The sequence below is a fragment of the Pichia kudriavzevii genome, chromosome 1 (genome assembly GCF_003054445.1).
Source record: "Pichia kudriavzevii chromosome 1, complete sequence".
In the NCBI taxonomy this organism is placed as follows: domain Eukaryota; kingdom Fungi; phylum Ascomycota; class Pichiomycetes; order Pichiales; family Pichiaceae; genus Pichia; species Pichia kudriavzevii.
In genome coordinates this window covers 2,432,656-2,453,518 of record NC_042506.1, presented here as the reverse complement: position 1 = coordinate 2,453,518, position 20,863 = coordinate 2,432,656, and the positions used below count along the sequence as shown (strand labels likewise).

At 36.8% G+C, this 20,863-nt stretch overlaps 10 protein-coding genes across 10 annotated transcripts; 6 read left to right on the top strand and 4 right to left on the bottom strand.

Moving 5' to 3' along the window:
- C5L36_0A11070 (uncharacterized protein) lies at nucleotides 1-2,181 on the bottom strand (the record flags this gene model as incomplete). Its single annotated transcript, XM_029464141.1, has 1 exon — nucleotides 1-2,181. The coding sequence occupies one exon, from the start codon at nucleotides 2,179-2,181 to the stop codon at nucleotides 1-3; it is 2,181 nt and encodes a 726-aa protein (XP_029320001.1).
- A 146-nt stretch (nucleotides 2,182-2,327) lies between these two features.
- Nucleotides 2,328-4,826, top strand: C5L36_0A11060 (uncharacterized protein; the record flags this gene model as incomplete). Its single annotated transcript, XM_029464140.1, has 1 exon — nucleotides 2,328-4,826. The coding sequence occupies one exon, from the start codon at nucleotides 2,328-2,330 to the stop codon at nucleotides 4,824-4,826; it is 2,499 nt and encodes an 832-aa protein (XP_029320000.1).
- A 182-nt stretch (nucleotides 4,827-5,008) lies between these two features.
- On the top strand, nucleotides 5,009-5,427 carry C5L36_0A11050 (uncharacterized protein; the record flags this gene model as incomplete). The annotated part of the gene is made up of 2 exons (XM_029464139.1): nucleotides 5,009-5,073; nucleotides 5,148-5,427. The coding sequence occupies 2 exons, from the start codon at nucleotides 5,009-5,011 to the stop codon at nucleotides 5,425-5,427; spliced, it is 345 nt and encodes a 114-aa protein (XP_029319999.1).
- A 951-nt stretch (nucleotides 5,428-6,378) lies between these two features.
- C5L36_0A11040 (uncharacterized protein) lies at nucleotides 6,379-11,034 on the top strand (the record flags this gene model as incomplete). Its single annotated transcript, XM_029464138.1, has 1 exon — nucleotides 6,379-11,034. The coding sequence occupies one exon, from the start codon at nucleotides 6,379-6,381 to the stop codon at nucleotides 11,032-11,034; it is 4,656 nt and encodes a 1,551-aa protein (XP_029319998.1).
- Nucleotides 11,035-11,360: 326 nt separating this feature from the next.
- On the top strand, nucleotides 11,361-11,990 carry C5L36_0A11030 (uncharacterized protein; the record flags this gene model as incomplete). The annotated part of the gene is made up of 1 exon (XM_029464137.1): nucleotides 11,361-11,990. One exon carries the CDS (start codon nucleotides 11,361-11,363, stop codon nucleotides 11,988-11,990), a length of 630 nt encoding a protein of 209 aa, XP_029319997.1.
- A 134-nt stretch (nucleotides 11,991-12,124) lies between these two features.
- Nucleotides 12,125-14,218, bottom strand: C5L36_0A11020 (uncharacterized protein; the record flags this gene model as incomplete). The annotated part of the gene is made up of 1 exon (XM_029464136.1): nucleotides 12,125-14,218. One exon carries the CDS (start codon nucleotides 14,216-14,218, stop codon nucleotides 12,125-12,127), a length of 2,094 nt encoding a protein of 697 aa, XP_029319996.1.
- Nucleotides 14,219-14,474: 256 nt separating this feature from the next.
- Nucleotides 14,475-15,182, top strand: C5L36_0A11010 (uncharacterized protein; the record flags this gene model as incomplete). The annotated part of the gene is made up of 1 exon (XM_029464135.1): nucleotides 14,475-15,182. One exon carries the CDS (start codon nucleotides 14,475-14,477, stop codon nucleotides 15,180-15,182), a length of 708 nt encoding a protein of 235 aa, XP_029319995.1.
- A 199-nt stretch (nucleotides 15,183-15,381) lies between these two features.
- C5L36_0A11000 (uncharacterized protein) lies at nucleotides 15,382-16,914 on the top strand (the record flags this gene model as incomplete). Its single annotated transcript, XM_029464134.1, has 1 exon — nucleotides 15,382-16,914. The coding sequence occupies one exon, from the start codon at nucleotides 15,382-15,384 to the stop codon at nucleotides 16,912-16,914; it is 1,533 nt and encodes a 510-aa protein (XP_029319994.1).
- Nucleotides 16,915-17,001: 87 nt separating this feature from the next.
- Nucleotides 17,002-18,774, bottom strand: C5L36_0A10990 (uncharacterized protein; the record flags this gene model as incomplete). Its single annotated transcript, XM_029464133.1, has 1 exon — nucleotides 17,002-18,774. One exon carries the CDS (start codon nucleotides 18,772-18,774, stop codon nucleotides 17,002-17,004), a length of 1,773 nt encoding a protein of 590 aa, XP_029319993.1.
- A 308-nt stretch (nucleotides 18,775-19,082) lies between these two features.
- C5L36_0A10980 (uncharacterized protein) lies at nucleotides 19,083-20,510 on the bottom strand (the record flags this gene model as incomplete). Its single annotated transcript, XM_029464132.1, has 1 exon — nucleotides 19,083-20,510. One exon carries the CDS (start codon nucleotides 20,508-20,510, stop codon nucleotides 19,083-19,085), a length of 1,428 nt encoding a protein of 475 aa, XP_029319992.1.
- Nucleotides 20,511-20,863: the final 353 nt, after the last annotated feature.

Below are 20,863 nucleotides of genomic sequence, written 5' to 3'. Positions count from 1 at the left end.
TCATGCTTCATCTTCAGAACTGGATTCAAAACGGGATCTGAAGGACTTTCTCTCTTTCGTTTCCCTTCTTTCTATTCGGCTTTGATTCTCTTCTTCATCTCTTTCTCCTCCTTCTTCATCTTCGTCTTCGTCCCCATCTTCGACGTCGTCCTTTCTGCCTCCTTCATCTACTTCTTCTTCATCTTCTTGTTCGTCTTGTAAAAATGCATTTTTAAACTCCTCGACTTGCTGTTGAATTTCATTCTCATCTTCTGGGAAAATATACTCTATGATCTCTTCCTTGCAATCTTCACCGTCTTTGACTCTTCTGATTATCCTTGGAAGTCTGGCTTCAACTTGCTTCACTTTCTCCTCGTCGCCATATTCCTGTTCGAACCTTTTGAGAGATTCAAGCATAACTATCCGATCATGTGCATTTTCCTTCAGCCCACTCAAAAACCGTTCATACTCTTTTCTGACCCTGTTTTTAACACTCTCGTCAATTGTAAATTCCACCTCCGCATTACTTCCATATTCCCTTATTTGATCCTCACTTGGGATTTTCAGTTCAAGCAGACTTCGTTCGATTTTAGCATTCACGTTCCCAATGGTTACCTTATAATCCAAGAGGCGCCTCGCAAGTCTGAAATTATAATTCTCTGTCACTTTATCGATTGTGTTTCTGATTAATTTAAGTTTGGCCTTATTATCCAAAAAGTTCTCAAATACTGCAACTTCTAAAATTGAAAAACTTCGTAGTTCATTACCTAGACTTTCTTCAAAATCAAAATATTCTATCCAATTTTTATACTTATCGGGAAAAAGTTCAATCAGTTTATTGTACAATTTCCTTGCTCTGTCAAAATATTTTAATCGTAGCTCGATTGATATGTAGTATTTGATGATCTCTTCATTTTCGGTGAAACCAATACCTTGACCTAAAACTTTCCTCATATGAGCCAAATCACCATTTCTAAGTTCAAATTCAGCAATGTTTTTCCAGAAGTCAAACAGAAACATGTTTTTATGTGGTATAGTCTTTATCAATTCAGAATAGATGGAACGACTATCATCAACAGAACCAACCTCAAACTCCACAAATAGTAAATATCGCTTGCATATGTACCAATATCCGCACCATTCGCTTACCTTAAAGCTTTGTGGTTGTGTAGACATACAGACTTTGAATTTTTCAATAACTTCATCATTTGGGACTTTCAAAGTGTCTATTAAAAGAGACAGATACAACCACCAAGTAGACCAATCTTGCTTGTCCTGCTCTAATTTTTCTTCATACGTAACTTTTCTCTTTAACAACACAAGTTGGTCAAGACTTGCACTATCTAGACCATACTTTTTTTGGAAATCGGTTTCAAATTTTTGTAACTTGTTTGCTTCTTCTCTATTTAATGCATCATAACCAAACTCATACAACTGTTTTACGTTATCAGCCTGTTTCAATGAATATTGAAATCTGATCCAACTTATAAGAAACTGAGAATCTAACCGATTGACAGAATGCAGTGATTTAACTCCCAGCTTGAATACATTACCAACATTGATCTCATCACCATGGGTTTTCTCAAATTGTACCCACCTGAGCCAAGAGTCAGAATCATTGAACTCTTTAACAAATTTCTCAAATATCAATCTTTCTTCTTCGTATTCTTCATATCTTTCCTCGAACTCTAGATAATGTAGCCACACGTCCTTATTAGGTTTCCAGTTCAGCCATTTATCAAATATATGTGAAACAGCTGTAACGTTACCTATACTCTCCTCTATAGTGACGTACAGATACCAAAACTTGTCTATCCGGGGAAGCAACTTGATAGCACGTTCAAGCAAATTACGTGCATGATTAATGTTTTTTAACTTAATCTCCGATTGAATATATCTTATCCAGAGTGGAACATTTTTGTAATCGACTTCTATTGCACGCTCAAACACCGATCTTGCTCTCGCATAATCCTTTTGGTCAATCTCAAATTGAGCATATCGCATCCATTGTCCAAAATTAAACCTATTTCGACGGATTGCATTCTCGAACTCTGTTCTTTTACGACGTTGCATATAGTGAAGTTCTTCCAAATCTGTGATTTTGAAATCTGCAACTTTCAAATCATGTTTGGAAGACTCATATGCACTTTGTAATAACTTTGATGCTGTAAATTGTCCATCGTTACTCTCTCGTTTAAGCATATTTGGTAGTTCAGCTGTTTAATAAAGACTAAACAGAAAAAAATGACTGTTTCAAAACAAAGAAATCATTTTGAAAATTTTAACGCGTTGTCTACACATAAAATAAGAATAGTGTCTAGTTTGTTTCTTTTTTAGTTGGTTAGGCAATGAAAATAGTGGGGAGACCGTTAGCTGATCACATCAAATTGTTAGTCATCAAAAATGACAAGACAGGTCTTGATCATAAAGAGATCGAAAGTTTGAAGACAATCTTAGACCCTTTGATTCCGCACGATATTAGTGAGGTGTTTGATGTTCAAGATTTTAATTCGGTCCAGTTGTTAAACAAAAAAGAACTAGCTCAATACACCCATGTTATCTCAAATAGTATTGATTTCCCACAGTATAAAGTCCTTACAGATGAGTTGTTAATACCTGTTGTTACATCAGAATGGTTGCATTTGTCAGTCAAAAAGAAAAGCGTGGCATCTACAAAACCATTCTCTCCTGATCCGAGGAATTTCTTCAGATGTGTCTCCCTGGCTACAACTTCATCTTTAAACGACGATTTGGCATGTTTTATGGAGGCCTCGGTGAAGACTTTTGGTGGTACATTTTCTCATGAGCTAAAGAAAACATTGACTCACCTAATATCGTTAGATTCAAGTGATGACAGCACTAAAATGATAAAAGCATATAACGAGGTAAACACTGAAGGCGTTAACATTCATATAGTTTCACCAAATTGGGTGACTGATTCAATTCTTCTTGGCCAACTACTTTCCGAAGATGACTATAGTTTAGATAGTAGGAAAAAAAAGCAAAACATAGATATACCTGAATTTGTAAAAGGTTTAAAATTTAAATGTGCTGGTGATCTGAGTGATTTATTCACTAACTTAGAATGTGAGGAAGCCCCAGAGCTTATCATTACTAGGTTTTATGATGCAAATGTGGCCATCAAGCAACGGTCTTTTGATTACCTATTAGCATTATTCAAAGAAAAGTCTACAACCCTCTCCAAAGATTCATTACTCTATTTTCCCCATCCTAAAACACCTATACTAGGTATGAAGCATTTGCTTTTTTCGATAACGAATTATACGGGAGATGCAAGGTATTACATTGAGGAGCTAATTACACGTATGGGGGGCAAATGTAACAAAAATTTGAAAGCATCAGGAACACACCTTATTGCAGCTTCCTCAGTTGGCAAAAAATATGAATATGCTAAATTATGGAACATAAAAGTTGTCAACCACACGTGGATTGAAGACTGCTTCATGAACTGGGAATTGCTAGATGAAGATGGATATGGAAAATTGCCTAGGATTGATGAAAATATTCGGTTCATAGGTGATTGCAAATTTAATGGATTTTCAAAAGCTGTGATACCAACTGATGATGTGCTTAATAGGGAAGTTCAAGTTATTGACAGCGGGCTAACAACCCAAGTTAGTATGAAAGAACCACTATGTTTAAGTGGTACAAACTATGATGCAAACGTAGAGGGCGAAGTGGCAACAGCTAATTCGGAAGTGAACACTTCTAAACAAGTTGATCAATTGCTTACTCTGCTAAAAGACTCAGAAGAAACCAAGACATCAGATGCTAAAGAAAATAAGGGAGGTCCTTTATTTTCAAATACATCGAACACTGTGACACGCACAACATCTGAAAACAAAAGGAAATATACTGTCCCAGCATGCATTGAAGACAATGCACTAACAGATATACAAGATGTTGAAAAACTCCAACCTGAAAACAAATCGACTGGATTGGATCAAAAGATATGGGAAATTCCAGATGAACCTATTGTGCTTGAAGATACTAGTAAAGGGAAAAGAACTGCTGAAACAGATTTCACTGTGACACTAAGAAAAAAACAAGCTACTAATAAATCCACTCAACAGTCGAAACCTTATGATATTGTTGCGATAGTAACTGGTTCGAATATATCCATCTCTTCTTCCGATAAAAAAGAATTAAAAAAAATTGGCATCACAATCATAGAAAATCCTACCAAAAATCTGAACTGCATTATTGCACCAAGTTTATTACGGACTCAAAAGTTTATAACTGCACTTTCTCATGATCCTCTCTATTTTATTGAACCTTTATTTTTAACTGATGTTTTGGGTACCCTTGATAGCGTCAAAAAAATTGGTGACTTTAACTCGATAGCTCCCAAGATTGAAAAATATAGTATATGGCAGCACATCAATTATGAAAAAGATGTTGTTTCAAAAAGGCTCTTCCAAAGCGGGACTACTATGGTTGAAGCTGTAGGTTACATGAAAAGATCCAGAGAAGGTTTATTTGATGGTTTTGAGTTCAACATCTCCTCCGGTATAGCAGGTGGTTTTGACGCGGTGAAGAGTATACTCAAGTCGTATGGGGCAAAGACACTCAATAACTTTAAAGACAATTCTAAAGTTGCTGTTTCAAATAAAACGGTAAAAATATTGGGGAAATCTGATGTCTCAATTTTGATTTGTGGCTCAAATGAGTCTAGAACCAGGGAACATTTTACTAAGGTTTGTGAGAAATCATCCCAAAGATTCATAACTCTCGAATGGGATGTGATAGTAACATCCATTTTTGAGGCTGCATTTAATGTAACTAAGGATAATGTTCTAGAACACCATCGTGTTTTTGAAGAATAACCTGTCATTTATTTTTTCTTGGTATATGTATATCCTTCTATTTTTATTCTATATGTATAAGCGGCTGTAGCATAAAAATTGTCAAAGTGAAAAAAAAATGTTTTGATTTTCCTTCGTAAAATGATTTTGCGGAACAAACATTACTACCCTTTTGAAACGGCCACGTTATATGCTGACAAAACATGAACGAGAGTGAGTGGCAGCTAAGAGTGAGAAATAGCCAATGGTATTATTTTCGGCTTGAGTTGTACGTATATATATCACAAACTGAAGGCTTGCATTGGCATTGAGTACTAACAGTTTCGGGATAAACTTTTACAGTGTATCATACAAGAATGTACACCCAGATCCAACTACATGGAAACTATCCATTTTGAAATGTTTACAACAACTAAGAGGCGTATTCGGAGAGGCTATAGATTTTGATGTGCTTTCAAATGGCACCATTAATGATAGTGAAACTATTGTGCGTGTCCCATTTCCGGATAGGCAAATGTTTGCGGAGTGTATATCAGCAGGCGACCTCTGCGATCTAGATGGTAGTATTAGGGTAATAGGAAAAAGCGTTTCCTTGCAGGGTGTTGTTACTACAAAAATGTAAAGATTTAACTAATGCATTTGACTGACTAATATGGCGCTTGATAACGCACAAGTGCTGGAGTCAACTGTATCATACTTTTCTTTAACTGACCCTAGTTTGCATATAGTATAGTATACCATTAGGAACTTGATATACCTATGAAATACAGAGGTATTCAACCTTCAAAGTAGGAGAAAGTTACTGTGTTATGGAGATTTTTATCAATTTCTCTAATTCTTCATTCGAATTATGATTCAAATTTCCAAGCACTGTCCTTGCCAAGCAGGTAAGGTCAGTTATTTTACTATGGAAGCTAAATATATAACTTAAGAACATGAATGTTGCTTCATACTTATCATAGTTCATGTTCTTAAGTTATCATACTTTTAGTTCTTCGAAAAAAAAAAAAGTCTCAGCTACATCCCAGTTAGTAATCCAATAGAAAATATTTGAATGGATGTAGGGTATAGAGGGGAGATGTTGTGCCTTACTATACATGAGTATTTGAACCGCCCGCTAGATGACACTTTTTTTTAGCAAACACATCTTCCACATTTGCAGATATAAAGGTCCCTTCTTACTCTTATAGGTCTTATATTCTAATCAAATGTATTTTTTTTATAGTGGTTGTTTTACGGTTCCCAAACATTTTATTTCTGAAATTATTAGGGTATAGCGTCAAACAGTTAAATATGTCATCAATTCAAAATGGGTGCAAGAACAGTATATGTAAGAGCTTTTTTTTCAAAAGTTTTGTGACTCCTGATGTGTTGAACTAATTGAGGAAAAAAAAGTCACCGTAAGTAAGCTATGATTTTGTTGCTCGGTAATAGTCAGGACAAGGTGTAAAGTTGTATTTTTTGAAATCTGAAGTCTCAATTGAATGGGCGGTCGCTATTTTATTATCTCACGAAGTCATTGTTACTGGAATTGTTTCTATATCACCATTATATATAGCCACTAAGAACAGAAATGGATGTTACCTACTGGTTGGCAAGAATTTTTCTGGGGCTAGCTTGCATTCTGGTGCAACTTGGGCCAGTAGCAAGCGCTGAGGATGTGCAACAATGGTCACCTGAAATTACATCTACAGCTTTTGATATGACAATTAACTGGTTTAATACTTTCCAATTCGAAGATAGTCCTAACATCATTACTTCAACCAATAATGACCTTCTTCTTTCTCGTGACATGGGTAAGACTTGGAATAAAGTGGAGCTAAACTGGGAGTCTATTGATTCTAACCCATTGTCCAATTTTGCTAGAATTGAAACTTTTGATTATTTCCCTAATGTGGCAATGGCGTTCACGCCAACCAAACGCCAGTTCTACACTTTTGATAAGGGTGAAACTTGGGGCTACTTTGATATACCGTTTGACAGAGTTTTGATGGTTAACGCTCAGATTAATTACGTCAACAAGGAACAGATGCTTTTTAAATGTCTGGTTCAGGAAAACGATACAATTTTTGAGAAGATGTTTTATTCTCTTGATGGGCTAAAAACGGCGCCTGTTCCCTTGGGGGACAATTTTTTAGGAGAGTGTACTTTTACGAAAATCAATCCTTTTTTCACTGAAGGAGCAGACGAAACAATACTTTGCATTGACCGTGAATCGAATGAACTTGGTGTAAGGAAAGATAGAGTCATTGTTTCCACTGACTTTTTCAAAACTTATTTGACTGTGGATGATTCAAACTTTAATGAAAATAATGTAATCTATATTCGTGTCGAGAATTCACTGGTTATGTTACTCATGACTACAGACAGATTTCTAAATGATTCGCCATCTTTGTACACTTCTAAAGATGGACTGCAGTTCAGAAAAGCACATTTTGAAGATGAAAATAGACATGGTATGATCAGTATACTAGATTCTGGCTCAGATGCGTTATACATATCTAGATATGGATCTGATGGTGGCCAATCTCAAAGTGGTGATATGTACAAGTCTGACTCCGAGGGCATTTACTTCAAAAAAATATTTGGGAATGTATTATCGAATAGGTTTGGCATGGCGTTGGTTAGTAAGGTTGAAAACGTAGATGGTGTTTGGATAGCGGCGCACATCGAAAAACGGGATATCCTTCATCACCTTGACTCAAAAACAAAAATAACTTATGATGATGGGAAAACATGGAGCTTATTAAATATTACAGATTCGGAGAGCTGTAGTAATGACGAAGAATGTTCATTGCACTTAGGATGGGTCACCCAAAGGTCTGGTGATGGACATTTTGTCACAGGTGAAACTCCTGGTATTATTCTTGGTGTTGGAAATGTTGGCAAATACCTCGATTTGAAGTTTGAAAACCTCAAAACTTTCATTTCCAGAGATGGAGGTTTAACCTGGAAAAAGGTTTTAGATTATCCAGTCATTTTCGCTTTTGGTGATGTCGGTAATGTAATTGTATCTGTTCCTGCCAAAATGGAATATTTCACTAACAACAAAATTGATCATGCTGTTGATTACATCAATTACTCTCTTGATCAAGGCAACACGTGGAATGTGGTTAAATTAGACCAAAAATGCATTCCACTCTACTTTGTCAACAATGAAGATAATACCGATAAGACTTTCTTATTGTACGCATTAACTATAGATGAGCCGTCCAAAAGTGTTCTGTTTTCTATTGACTTCTCGACCGCATTCTCTGAAACCTGTACTGAAGACCAAATGGAAGAATGGAATGCTAGAGTGGATCCGGTTTCTAAGCAGCCCGTGTGCGTTTTTGGTCATTCTGAGAAGTTTATGAGAAGAAGGATAGATGCTAAATGTTTTGTCAATAGGAACTATCAGGATTTGAACAAGATTGAAACTCCATGTCAATGTACTGAAGATGATTATGAATGTAACTATGGATTTATACCTGGGGATGATGGTGAGTGTAAGCCAGAATTGGTGTTACTTTCCTCTGTTTGTGATAATCAAAATGACCGCTCTATAACCATCTCATCGAGACGAAAAATTCCAGGAAATCTGTGTGAAGGTGGTTTTGCGGTAGATACCAATGATTATAAACTTGACTGTAGAGTTGCGAATGACAAAAAGAAGCAAAGTGCTATTGATATCAACCTAATTTCATTTGAGGAAGACATTATTTATTATCAATACTTGGAGAAAAACATCACGTCCACTGAAGTTCAGGATGAAACATTATTTGTTATTACTGCTTCTAGAAAAGCTTATATTTCCTTTGATTCAAAGTCTTTTGATCTGTTATCTGACGACAGATTTCTTTATATCATTCAAAATAACTTCTGGCCTGATTCTGTGTACCTTATAACAGAGAATGGCTTAATATTCGGTTCTCAAGACAGGGGAAGAAGCTTTTCTGTGGTGGATGCTCCTCATAAATCACAAGGGTACAGTTCTTATTCGATGGTTTTTGAAAAAAATAATCCAAGAGTATACATACTGATATCGAATATTAATTGTGACTCTTCGAACAATTGTGATTCTTATGCATCTATTACAGTAGACAATGGTCAATCTTTTAGTGATATCCTTTCAGGGGCTAGAAACTGTATTTTTGCTGACAGCGTGTTTGAACCAAGCCTTAATAGTATCGACCTAGCAGAAGTTATTTGTCTGCAAAGATCCACAGGCGAAATCTACGGCAATCTTGTTTCGAGCACTGATCGGTTTGTAAGTACAAAGACTATATTTGAAAGAGCAATCGGATTTGCGGTCAGCGGTAACTACATGGTTGTTGCGGTTTTAAATGAAGATATGTCATTGACTGCTTATGTGTCTGTTAATGGTAAAACATTTTCTCCGGTTAGATTCCCAGCAGACATTAACGTCCAGATGCAAACTGCATATACAATCCTTGATGTCAATTCTAATGAACTATTCATGCATTTGACTACATTTGATGCACCCGGCTCCGAGTTTGGCGCTTTATTGAAAGCCAACTACAACGGAACATTGTTTACAACAGCAATTAATTATGTTAACAGAAATAAGGATGCATTTGTTGATTATGAAAGTGTTCCAACCCTAGAAGGTATTTCAATTGTGAACGTGATAATGAATCCTGAGGAAGTGAAAAACGGTGAGCAGAAAAAACTAGTTAGTAAGATTTCCTATAATGATGCTGCAACGTGGTACTTATTACCTCCACCAATAAAGGACTCGGAGGGAAAGAAATTAAATTGTAAAGGATGCAGTTTGCACTTACATTCCTATACTGAAAGGCTAGATCCTGCAAGAGACACATTTTCATCAGCCTCTGCCCTGGGTCTGATGTTTGGTTTGGGTAATGTTGGAAACTATCTAAATGCAAACCATGGAAACGATCCTAATCTTGTTTCCCTGTTTTTTACAGCTGATTCTGGATTAACATGGAGAGAAGTTGCTAAAGGGCCTCACATTTGGGAATTTGGAGACCAAGGAAGCATTCTAGTTATTGTTGAAACTGGTAAGGAGGTCAACAACTTTAAGTATTCGTTAGACTTTGGTAATAGTTGGATTGACTACGTTTTCTCAGAAAATAAATACTTAGTAGAAGACATTGCTACTGTTCCTTCTGATAACTCTCTCAAGTTTATTTTGGTCGTCAAAGATAAAGGGACCTCAAATAGCATATTTTCGGTCGACTTCACCAATATTTATGATAGACAATGTGACTTCCCAGTTGATTTTAGGAAATCCTTAGGTGATGATTATGAATACTTTGTTCCGCAGCATTTAGGCTCTGTTGATAAGTGTTTGTTTGGTCATGAGAAAAGGTATGTCCGTAGAAAACCTGATGCAAAGTGTTTTGTTGGGAAATCTCCATTGTATGAAGGAACATACATTAACAAAAATTGTGAGTGTACAAGAGAGGATTATGAATGTGACTTCAATTTTGAGTTACACATAGACGGAACTTGTAAATTAGTCAAAGGTCTTGAAACCAGAAAAGGAGACGAAGTGTGTTTGGATGGAAGTGCCAATGAGTGGTGGGAAGCAACTGGATACAGGAAAATACCTGCCAGTACTTGTGAAGGCGGTTTGGTTTTAGATAAATGGAAGGTACATGCTTGTCCGGGAAAGAAACTTGAAAGGAATGGAATTGGGGCATGGGCTATGTTTTGGATCATGTTTGTTCCATTCTTGGCATTTGCAGCAGCTCTAATAATTGTTTATGAGCGTGGCATCCGTAGAAATGGTGGTTTTGGAAGATTAGGTGAGATAAGGTTGGATGAGGGAGATAACTTACAGTTGATTGAAGAAAATAATGTTGATAAAGTAGTCAATGCTGTCATTAAATTTGGTGTGTTCAGCTTTCAACTAATGGGCAAATCATTCAGCTTTTTCACAAAAATACTTGATCGTATCAGAGGCAGGGATTCGTCATATCAACATATTGGCGGAATGGGTGCGTTTTTCAATGACATGGTGGATGATAGCCATTCTTTATTTGATGATTTAGATAATGATGAGGATGCAAGAGAGATAGAATCGTTTATGAATTCTGCAAATCATGACGAATTTCACGATGGTTCTAATAACGAATTTGATGATCCCATTCAAAACAACTTTAGTGAATCAAATGAAGGCTATAAAGACGGCGGTGACGAACCGCCTAGTGGGGAGGCTAGTAATTCCGAATTTCGTCTCAGTGAGGATGAGCATGAATAACTGACTTTCCCACACGTCTCGAAAATATACTATTCTTTGCGTGACGTCTAAGGCACGTTTCACAATAAAAGTATGATCCTTGATTTCAGCTGATTTAACTTTGAAACACCCAGTTTTAAGTCTTTTTTTTTTCAGTGTGGGTGTGTAACTTTAACATTACTTTATAGTTGAAACAGTAAATTTTAGCGCAAGAGGGGTTGAGCCGAGACTTTCTGAGAACATGAAAAAAATGAAATCTCAGAAACTGAAGTTCAACTTGATTTGTTAGCTGGAATAACTAATATATTTACAATACTTTTTCTATCGAAACTAACTTAACACCGATCATGATTCATACCTTTTCTGTATATAAGACATATTTGGTTACCAGATGCTATAGAGTATTCAGTACGACACGGATAATATCAAAAGAGCTTCCAAGGCCGTCTCTGAAATACATGTCTGATGTTGGTGAACAACCGGTTCCATTGAGTGAGAAAGACATTGCCGCCCAGGAAGTTTCAGACATTGATTTGCCACAGGCTACCTTGGATGAAAAGGCTGAAATAAAGAAGGCTATGAAAAAAAGATCTCTTCGAATGACTTTTTGGCAATTGTTTTTAGTCACATTATTAGGTAGTTCAACTTTAAACATTATGAGAGAGAGAAATTTAAAGGAAGAACTAGAGGAGAACTTTGATAAGAAATTAACTGTTTTGGAAAATCTTGTGAAAGATGCAAAAGCAGGTAAGATAACAGTTGAAGATGTTCGTGCTTCCATCGGTACTTGGAATGAAAGGTTTGTTGATGTTTTTGGGTTGCGGCCGATTGTGATTGAAGGTCCAGAGGGACTGGACAAAGAAAAATTAAGAACAGCTTATCAGAAGGTTAAGGGAATAGAATTAGATACAGAGGAGCATAAAATTTTAAAAGATTCCTCGGAAAACCCTAGAGAGAAGTTGGCTAAGTTTTTGTGATGCATTTTCTTTCAATGACCTTCAAAAGCTGTATATATACATAGTTTATTGATGATACATGTTTATAACTATAATGAAACAAATTTAAAGGTAAAAGTACATTTGCGAAAATAGTTCGGGTGCAAATTACCTGCTTAGCCACTCCAGTATCTGTACAACATAGGAGCTTCAAAACTAACAGGCTTGATCGGATCGTTATCATTTTCAGCGGCATCATCAGACCCCCCTTCTTCTAGAATATTGAGCTGTTTCCGTGGGGGTTGATATAAAATGTCTTTAGACTGTTTGATTAACAGTTTTACTTGCTCAACATCTACCTCTTTCAGATCTTCAGCGGACTCCATTAATGATACAGCTTGTAAAAGTTTCGAGGTTGCCGCATTGTTATACTTGAAGATGCTTAGCTTCTCTTCAAGTAACTCATCCGACTTCTTCTCTAAATACCTCTTACTTAGCTCAAATTCTTTCTCCAATGCATTGAGTTTCTCCAGTTTCATATCAACTATCTTCATTTGATGCTGTAAGATGTTCACAAGTGATCTATGCATTTCTCTCTCTTCAAATGTCGCAAATAAATGGGATCTAGCTCCAATTATACCAAAAGCATTCACTGCCGCATCTTTTATATCTACAAGTGGATCATCTGCAGTCTTCTCTTTAGTTGGTTCACTTTCTTTAAAGCGATTTAGCTTTTTCTCTAGCTTTTTGTCAGCAACTTTTATTGCTCTATTTGAGGCTGCTGCTGCCACATCCGTGTCAACGAGATTAGCTAAAAAAGATAATGTGGACATAATAGGATTTTCCTTTGAAGAAAATGACAAATTTGGAACATACTTTAAAGGGCCCAATAAATCTTTATTATCTTCCAAAAATTTATCCTCAATTGGTAATTGTAAAAACCTTATAATGCACTCCTCAGCTGTCTTGTTATCCCCAACGTGTGCGGCAATTTTATACCAATCGTTTTTGAATTGTGATACACCATCTACTAATTTCTGGAGTGACTTTTCTGACCAGTCTTTATTTATGTCAGCTTTTATAATCCTTTGCTTTTTAAGTTTTGGTTCCCCTTCACGCTCGCCTTCTTCAAACTTTGTTTGTGTTTCGTTTTGGTTTTTATTCCCTATTAGTGACTTAAAGTGAGACAAGTCTGGGAATTCAGTGGGTGGTTTATAGCTTTCAAAGGGGAACATACCTCTTGGAGTATCATAGTCGACAATAAAATCACCAGTATATGGAGGTTCGATTTGCTGTGGCCGTGTCTCCGGATTAACTTGGTAGTTTATTATCCCCCATTTGGTTAAAAACTTGTGAATCCGTAGTAGGGCACCTGAATCACCAATCAAATTCCTTCTTACTGCAGTAAATGATAAGTAGTCATTCGGGTTCAAACGATATGAGTTAACCATAAAGTTTCTATACTTGATATAAATTTCTGGTGTTTTAGATTTGTTTTGTCCTTGGAAAAACTCTGGCAGTGATTCCCTCTCAATGTCATGTATGGAAGATAGCTCAAACCAAGAGGAATATGAGGGAAGAACTATAGTGAATGTCTGCTCGTTCAATCTATCCCCTCTAGCTGCAGCCTCAATTTTTAGAGAGTCTTTATTGTTTTTATTTTTCGTGTTTTCTATACGGAGTACAGTATCGTGAAGGTCATCTTCATGTTCTCCTGGAGAGTTAGTTTTATCCTCCTCGTTGAAATCTTCATCGTTCGGATCGTCTCTATCTATTGTGGGTATTAAAGGATCATTGAATAAATCATCGTCTTCATTGCTTGACCGTTCACCATTTTTCTCAAACTCTGGAGCTTCCTTCTCTGATTTAATTTGAATAGATGAGTCTGGCTGTTCCACTTCTACTGTCGATGGAATCATCTCGGTGGCTTCTGTTTCCCCTTTTTCCATTTCGATATTTTTGTTTTGCTCGTCGGAGATGGCTTCAGTTGACCCATTTTCAGTCACATGCCTCTCATAATTGTTAGGGTGGACATCTTCAGGTAGTTTCTCTTTTTCCTCGGTTAAACTATGCGTACCTGTTACTTCTTCCTTAATGGTACTGTTTGAAGACTGTTCCACTATCCCTAACGCGTTTCCGCTCTCTATTCCATCGGGTTCCTCGTCAACAACAACATTATCAACATCCATTTTGTCAGAAACATTGTCAGCAACAGAAACACCGTTAGTATCTGGGATTTTTCCCCCCTCGGTCAATTCTTGTGACACCATCTCTTCAATCGGCTATGAAAGGTTACAAACAATGGCGCCTGGGTTCTTATATCCTCAGAAGCTTATGTTGCTACAGTAACGACTATCCTCAGTTCAATTCAAATATGTGCATGTACAAATATTCGTCGCGCCGGGTAATTTTGGTTTTAAGACACGGGGTGTTTCTTTATCAATAATGTCACTTTCTTCTCCTGTTCGGAATACAATTGCATAAGTCATCTTTATTAAAATAGTTGCTAGCATTCAATCTAAAAAAATGGGTGTTTTTAGGACAGTTTATAGAACAGCCTTTCGTGGCACGGTATATGCGACATCTTTTGGTTTAGGGTTTGCACTATTTGCCAGACCATGGCCTGATTCTCCTATTTGGGCGAAACAAAGAGATGTAGTTCCACCTAAACAGAGTTTAAGGCATAACGAAGAATATAGATTTTTACATATGAAAAACTATCCCACATTTAAAGATAACGATTACTTCATACAATGTGCAAATGACAAAGACTTCACCGTTATGGACGTTGACAAAATTGTTCCAGAAGCTCACCGCTTCAACCAAGTTTCCAGGGGTTTGTTGAACTTGAATGAACCAATCATCATGACCAATAGAAAATCAGGTAAGTTGGTTATGTTTGGTAAGGCCGATAGCGATGATATTGTGGGATTAGATGGTAAGATTCATAATGGAATTCTTTTGACATTATTGGATGAATCTCTATGCTTCTGCGGGTTTGATAAACTACCAAACAAAAGAGGCGTGACTGCTAACTTAAAGGTTGATTTTGCTAAGAAACTTCAACCTAACAATGCATTCATACTAGATGCTCAAGTCACTGAAGCCAGGGGTAGGAAAGTTACTATCAATGGTAAAATCGAATCATTGAATGGAGATCCAATTGCCACTGCTTCTTGTTTATTGGTGGAGCCTAAATGGTTCAAGTATTTCAGCTGGATTGATTTATTTTAACGCAATATGTATTTATGTGTTTATGTATTTATGAAATTCATTTCCTATATAAACTGATTAATGGCATGTATGAGAAAAGTTAAAAGACGGTGGACAAGCCACCTCTATTGGGTACGCTCGATTATTTCTAAAATTTCAATGAACAAGATGGCCTTATATCAACATACTTTAGTGAAGACTTACATTAAACAGTCTAGGTATGACTGATCAGCAGCAGCTTTCCACAATGCAAAATACTGAAGAAGAGTTTCAGGATTCGATGTTTGATACGAACACCTCATCGAAGTCACATCAATCTGTAAAGGAAATAGAGGAATCAAAGAGACAAAATTTACTTGATCAATACAATATGAACGCAATGAATCAAGTTATAAATTCCAGTGAATCCAGACCGGTAAATGTGATCGATTTGAATGTTCTAGGTGCAAATGGTAAATTCAGGGAATCTTTTATAAATAAGCAGCTACAACCGATAATATACCACATGAATGACCATGGTAGAAATATGACGCTAAGCAAACTATTGAAGAATATTGACCAAGTGCACTATAATCTGATGAAGTCAGATGTGATCACAAATTTGGGTTGTCAGCTATCTATTCCAGAGCAACAACCATTTAATATCTTCAACCCAGATTTATTGAATGTTATAGTGAACCTTCAGGTAGTTCCCGTCAAGAAATTCTTTATGAAAATTGGAACCAATGTTGGAAATGGTGAAGGAGATGGTTACGTCAAATTACAGTGGAAAAATATATTTGGTGGTGGGGAATCGTTGGATTTAGACACAAATATTGCTTCAAATGAGCTAAAGATGAAATCGAGCAAATCAGAATACCTGGTTAACTACTCGAGTCCCATATTAAATTCAGCCAACTATAAATTCAATTCAATTCTGTACCACTCTTCAAGGAATATAGATTTCACCTCTTATCATGCCCAAACAATTGAAGGTTTAACTTTAAAAGTTGGAACTAATTATTTGCCAGTTGAAAATAAAATTAACCATGAGCTCTCATTTGAAAACTTAATACGATCCATCGATATTAAAAGATCAACAACTCCATCATATAGAAATAACACATTGCCAACAGATTACTTTCTTTTCAATGCAGGTAGTAATTTCAAATCTTCTTTAACATATAGTTTGGAAAAAGACACCAGGGATTCTAAGTACATTTTTGAGAAGGGATATTACCTCAGATTAGCGAATGAATTGTCATTACTTTCAAACAACAAGTTTATCAAAACTAGTTTTGATTATTCGAAAGGTTACAGGATTAGCAAGGATTTATTGTTCAATTTCAACTTTAAGACTGGGTTGATAAATGCTTTAAGTGAAGATTTGATTCACCCTATGGACAAGTTCCAGTTAGGGGGTTCAAATGATATGAAAGGTTGGCTAGTTTCTGGAATGGGACCAAAACAAATGAATATGAGTGTAGGTGGCAATTATTTCCATGCTATTGGTTTTAATGTGTTTGCGAACATACCACATTACACGGATTCAAACTTTAAGCTGCATTGGTTCACCAACGTGGGAAAACTTACCAATTACAGCAAACTCGATTCAAATATTTTGAAGAAAAACTGTGTAAGCACAGGTGTTGGTTTATCATACAGCCATCCGATGGCAGCATTTGAACTAAACTGGGTTGTTCCAATCTCTGCAAATTCTAATGACCATTTAAGAAAAGGATTACAATGGGGTATTGGCATTTCCTTTTTGTGAGCCATATTTACAATCACACTACGAAAATTGATTGTCACACATTGTTTATATTCTATAAAAACTACCATAACTGTAGTAAAAACTCAATTAGGTTTGAGGATTAAATGAGTCTATGCTCGTTCCTGTGTCTATTCCTACAGTATCCGTGGTACCTGTCGTTCCGGTATCTCTATATCCTTGATTCATATAATCAGTGTCTACAAATTGAATATTTTTTGAATATTCTCCTTCTTTAAAACGAGTCTGGCCTTTTCCGTGATTATTTTCCACTTGCAAACTACCCGCTTCACCCTTTTCCACTTCAGCTACAACGTCGTGTTCTTCCTCTCCTCCTCCTCTTCCTTCTTCTTCTTCTTCATCATATTCATCCTCATCCTCATCATCACCATCTTCTTCTGCTTCTGCTTCATCTTCATCATAATCTTCATCTTCTTCCTCGTTATAATTTCCATCCATAAAATCAAAATTTTCTAAATTGAAAATTTGACTCGAAGAAGAGTTGTTGCTATAGTACGGATTCCTGGCATTCGGTTGAGGATTCAGCAATGACTGTGGGAATTTCAAAGACGCATTTACATTATTGAGACTCTGATCTGGTTGATTAGCATCTTGACTGTTTTTAAGACCAAAGAATGAATAATCCATATGTCTACCATCACCCTCTTGTGATTTGGAGAGGTTGCTGCTATCCATCCGCATCAGTCTAATCATTTCCTTTTCTGATCTCTCTAAAACAGTGTCTGGGGTGTCTGGGGCTCCCTGTATATTCTGAGATGAGGGAAACGACATTAAATACGAATGGTTTTCGTTCACATCGGCGGTGTGATGTATTTCTGAATTTTTCCTTTTCTTGTTCAGCACCCTGTTCTCCTTTGAATTACATTTAGGACATTGAGAAATCACCTTAGTAACGGTATTTTTTATTCTTGACCAATAATACCTTTGAGATACAGCTGAAGTTGTCCTATTTATACCGAGATGGTTTTCTTCGTGTACTTTCGTCGTTAGTCTAAACTGTTCAACTTCATCAGTAATAACCTCTTTACCTTTCAAGTAAAGTTTATCACCAATCACTTGGTAATTGTAAGAAGCGGCTCGTATTCTACCCTTATCCGCTTTACTTAAATCGGGAGGATATTTCCCAGTTGTTATATACATCATTATTTGATCGTATTTGGAAGCAGGCGGCTTGTTGCTCATAATCATCAACTCCTTGGTAAATATAAAAGAATTGATCATCAAATCTTTTGTACTTTTCAAAATAGCACATGAGTTCACCTTTCCAACAATCTTAAATTCACATTTCTGCAATAACCTTCTTCCGCCAATATTTGTCTCAAAGACTAGTTCAATTATTGACCTTGAATATCCCAATATCGGTGCCCATCTAAGAAAGCATTCACATAAGTAAAACCCAACGCCACGTCTTCTAATACCGGCATTGACTAGAAAGTTCGACGTACATATATGAGAACACCTACCAGGATAAGCACTTTTAATGTAAAATGTGCCAATACATCGTTTAGCCCAGTCACTCACCGTTATATCTTCACCCAATTCAGAATCTTCCCCAATGCACATTACGGCCGCAAACTGTCCAAACCAGTAATTTTTAAATTCTTCAATGGATAAAGGATCAAAAAATGGTAACGTGTCACCACGTGCAATTTCATCATTATATTCTTGAGCTAAAAATGATATCAGGTTATAGGGGACCTCTGTCACACTTTTAATCGGATAAATAGTTGCGGTAACACCAATCTCTTTGATTTCAACAGTTACTCTCTCGATTTCATATGGAGTGGTATAGTGTGGTGTGAAATGATTTCTAGAGAAGTGAACATTGTTGAAACAACTCATAGTCGTATATTACTAACCGTTCCTGCTGATGACAATGCAAGTAGGAGTCTTCTTTTGCATGAAGAATAAAAAGGAAAAGAAAATTAGAGCAGAGTAATACGAATAAGAGACGTGGGGAGAAACATGACAGTGCAAGGACAATGCCAGATACATACGCGTTTAGTATATGTAAAAAGTCTGTTTGTGTATAATTATATATAAATACAGTAGTGAACAAAGGCTTTTAGAAATACACGTATATGGCAATGGTCTACTTAAATTGGAACTTATATAATCTAGAAGTGCACTTGAATAGCATCATGACTCAATTAGTGCAAGTTATTTCTCATGTTACTGTTAGGTCTATTCCCCTTACCCCAACCACATTTCAATGGTCGACCATTGATGGTGAATCCGGAGAGCTGGACAATTGCCAAAGCTGCTCGCTCGTGAGTATCATAGGTTACAAACGCGCAGTTCTTATCCGACAAGAGCTTGAAGTTGACAATGTATCCAAAGTTTTGCAATAAAGGAATCAAGTCATTTTGGGTTGTATATTCAGCCAGATTACCGAGGTAAACAACAGTCAACCAGTTTGGAGTTTGGTTAAGGACCATCTCGTATGATGGAGGGGAAGTAATGACTTGGGGAGGCATTTGGTTTATCATTTGGTTCATATTCATACTTGGTAAGTTCATATTGTTGCTTGAACTATTATTCATTAAGATGCTATTATCAGAGATATTGTTACTATTGTTATGCATCATTGAAATATTCATCATCTCAACATTATTTGCAACACCACCGTTCTCATTGTTCAATTGGTTCATGTTCTTGTTGATTTCATTGCTCATGACATTGTTGTAAAGTTGGTGTGGATAATTACTGAGCATATTGGGGTTGTTACTATTAGTATGGCTCATATTGTTGTTATAATGGTTGATGTTGTTGTTATTATGATGGTGATAATTATTACGGTTATGGTAAGAATTATTGTTATTAAAGTGGTTGTTGTTGTTATTGTTAATGTTGGTGCTATTGTTTGATCTATGAGAAGCCCAGTTTAATCTGATTTGACGATCGCCTAAAACAACGCCATTCATGGAAGCTAGTGCATCTTCAGCATCCGATTTTTCTGCAAAACACACAAATCCATAACCTCTGGATCTACCACTTTTCATATCCCACATAACATTTGCCTGGACCAATGAGGAGAATTTTTCAAAGTTCTTATATAGTAGATCATCGTTGATTTCTAGGGACAAATCACCAACAAATAGATTGAATGTTTCGTTGTTTTTGACTTGTTGTGTCTGGAAAGCTTTTGTGATTTTCAATTGGTTATCACCAATTATAGTATTATCCAGGGAAGACAATGCATGATCTGCGAAATCCGGAGACTCGAATTCAACAAAGGCGTAATTAAAGCCGGGTTTGTTTTTATCCTGTAAAATCTTCAAGCTCTTGATTGGGTTACCAAGGGATGTGAATAGTTCTTGCAAAGAGAGATCAGGTATACTCCTATGAATATTACCAACATACAAAACCGTTTTCGACAATTCACGACCACCATCCGATACTGTTGCTATATGGGACGGATCCTTCTGCTGCGATTCAGACAAATCTTGCTGCTGAGATTGAGAAGAAAGTTGCGAAACTTGGGCGTCAGAGGGCGGCTCGGTGACCGGGGTTGCGCCCACAGTCTGGTGATTTGATTGCTGCGGTTGCTGTTGCTGTTGTGGTATATCGGTAGACATGTGCGAATGGAGATCAACAAGATCAAGCAATGGAAATGGGGGGTATCTATAAATAGAATATCTCAAGGGAGTTCTTCACAACGGAGAGGAGAACGGGAAAGACAAGTTGGTAGTAGAGATGCTGACAATGCTGTTCGGAACCTAGTATCCAGATGGAATGGGCACTGTGACTAGATGACGGTGACTGAAGTAAACGGTGAGGAAAGTGACAGGATGGGAGCAAGATGTCTGTATGCTAGAGCTGGAGCTGGAGCTGGAGCTAGTAGAGAGGAGGGGTTCGGGGAAGGAATGGGGGAGAGGAACGTGTGTATACTAACGGGTGTACCTGTGGACAGAGTGCAGACTGGATGTGT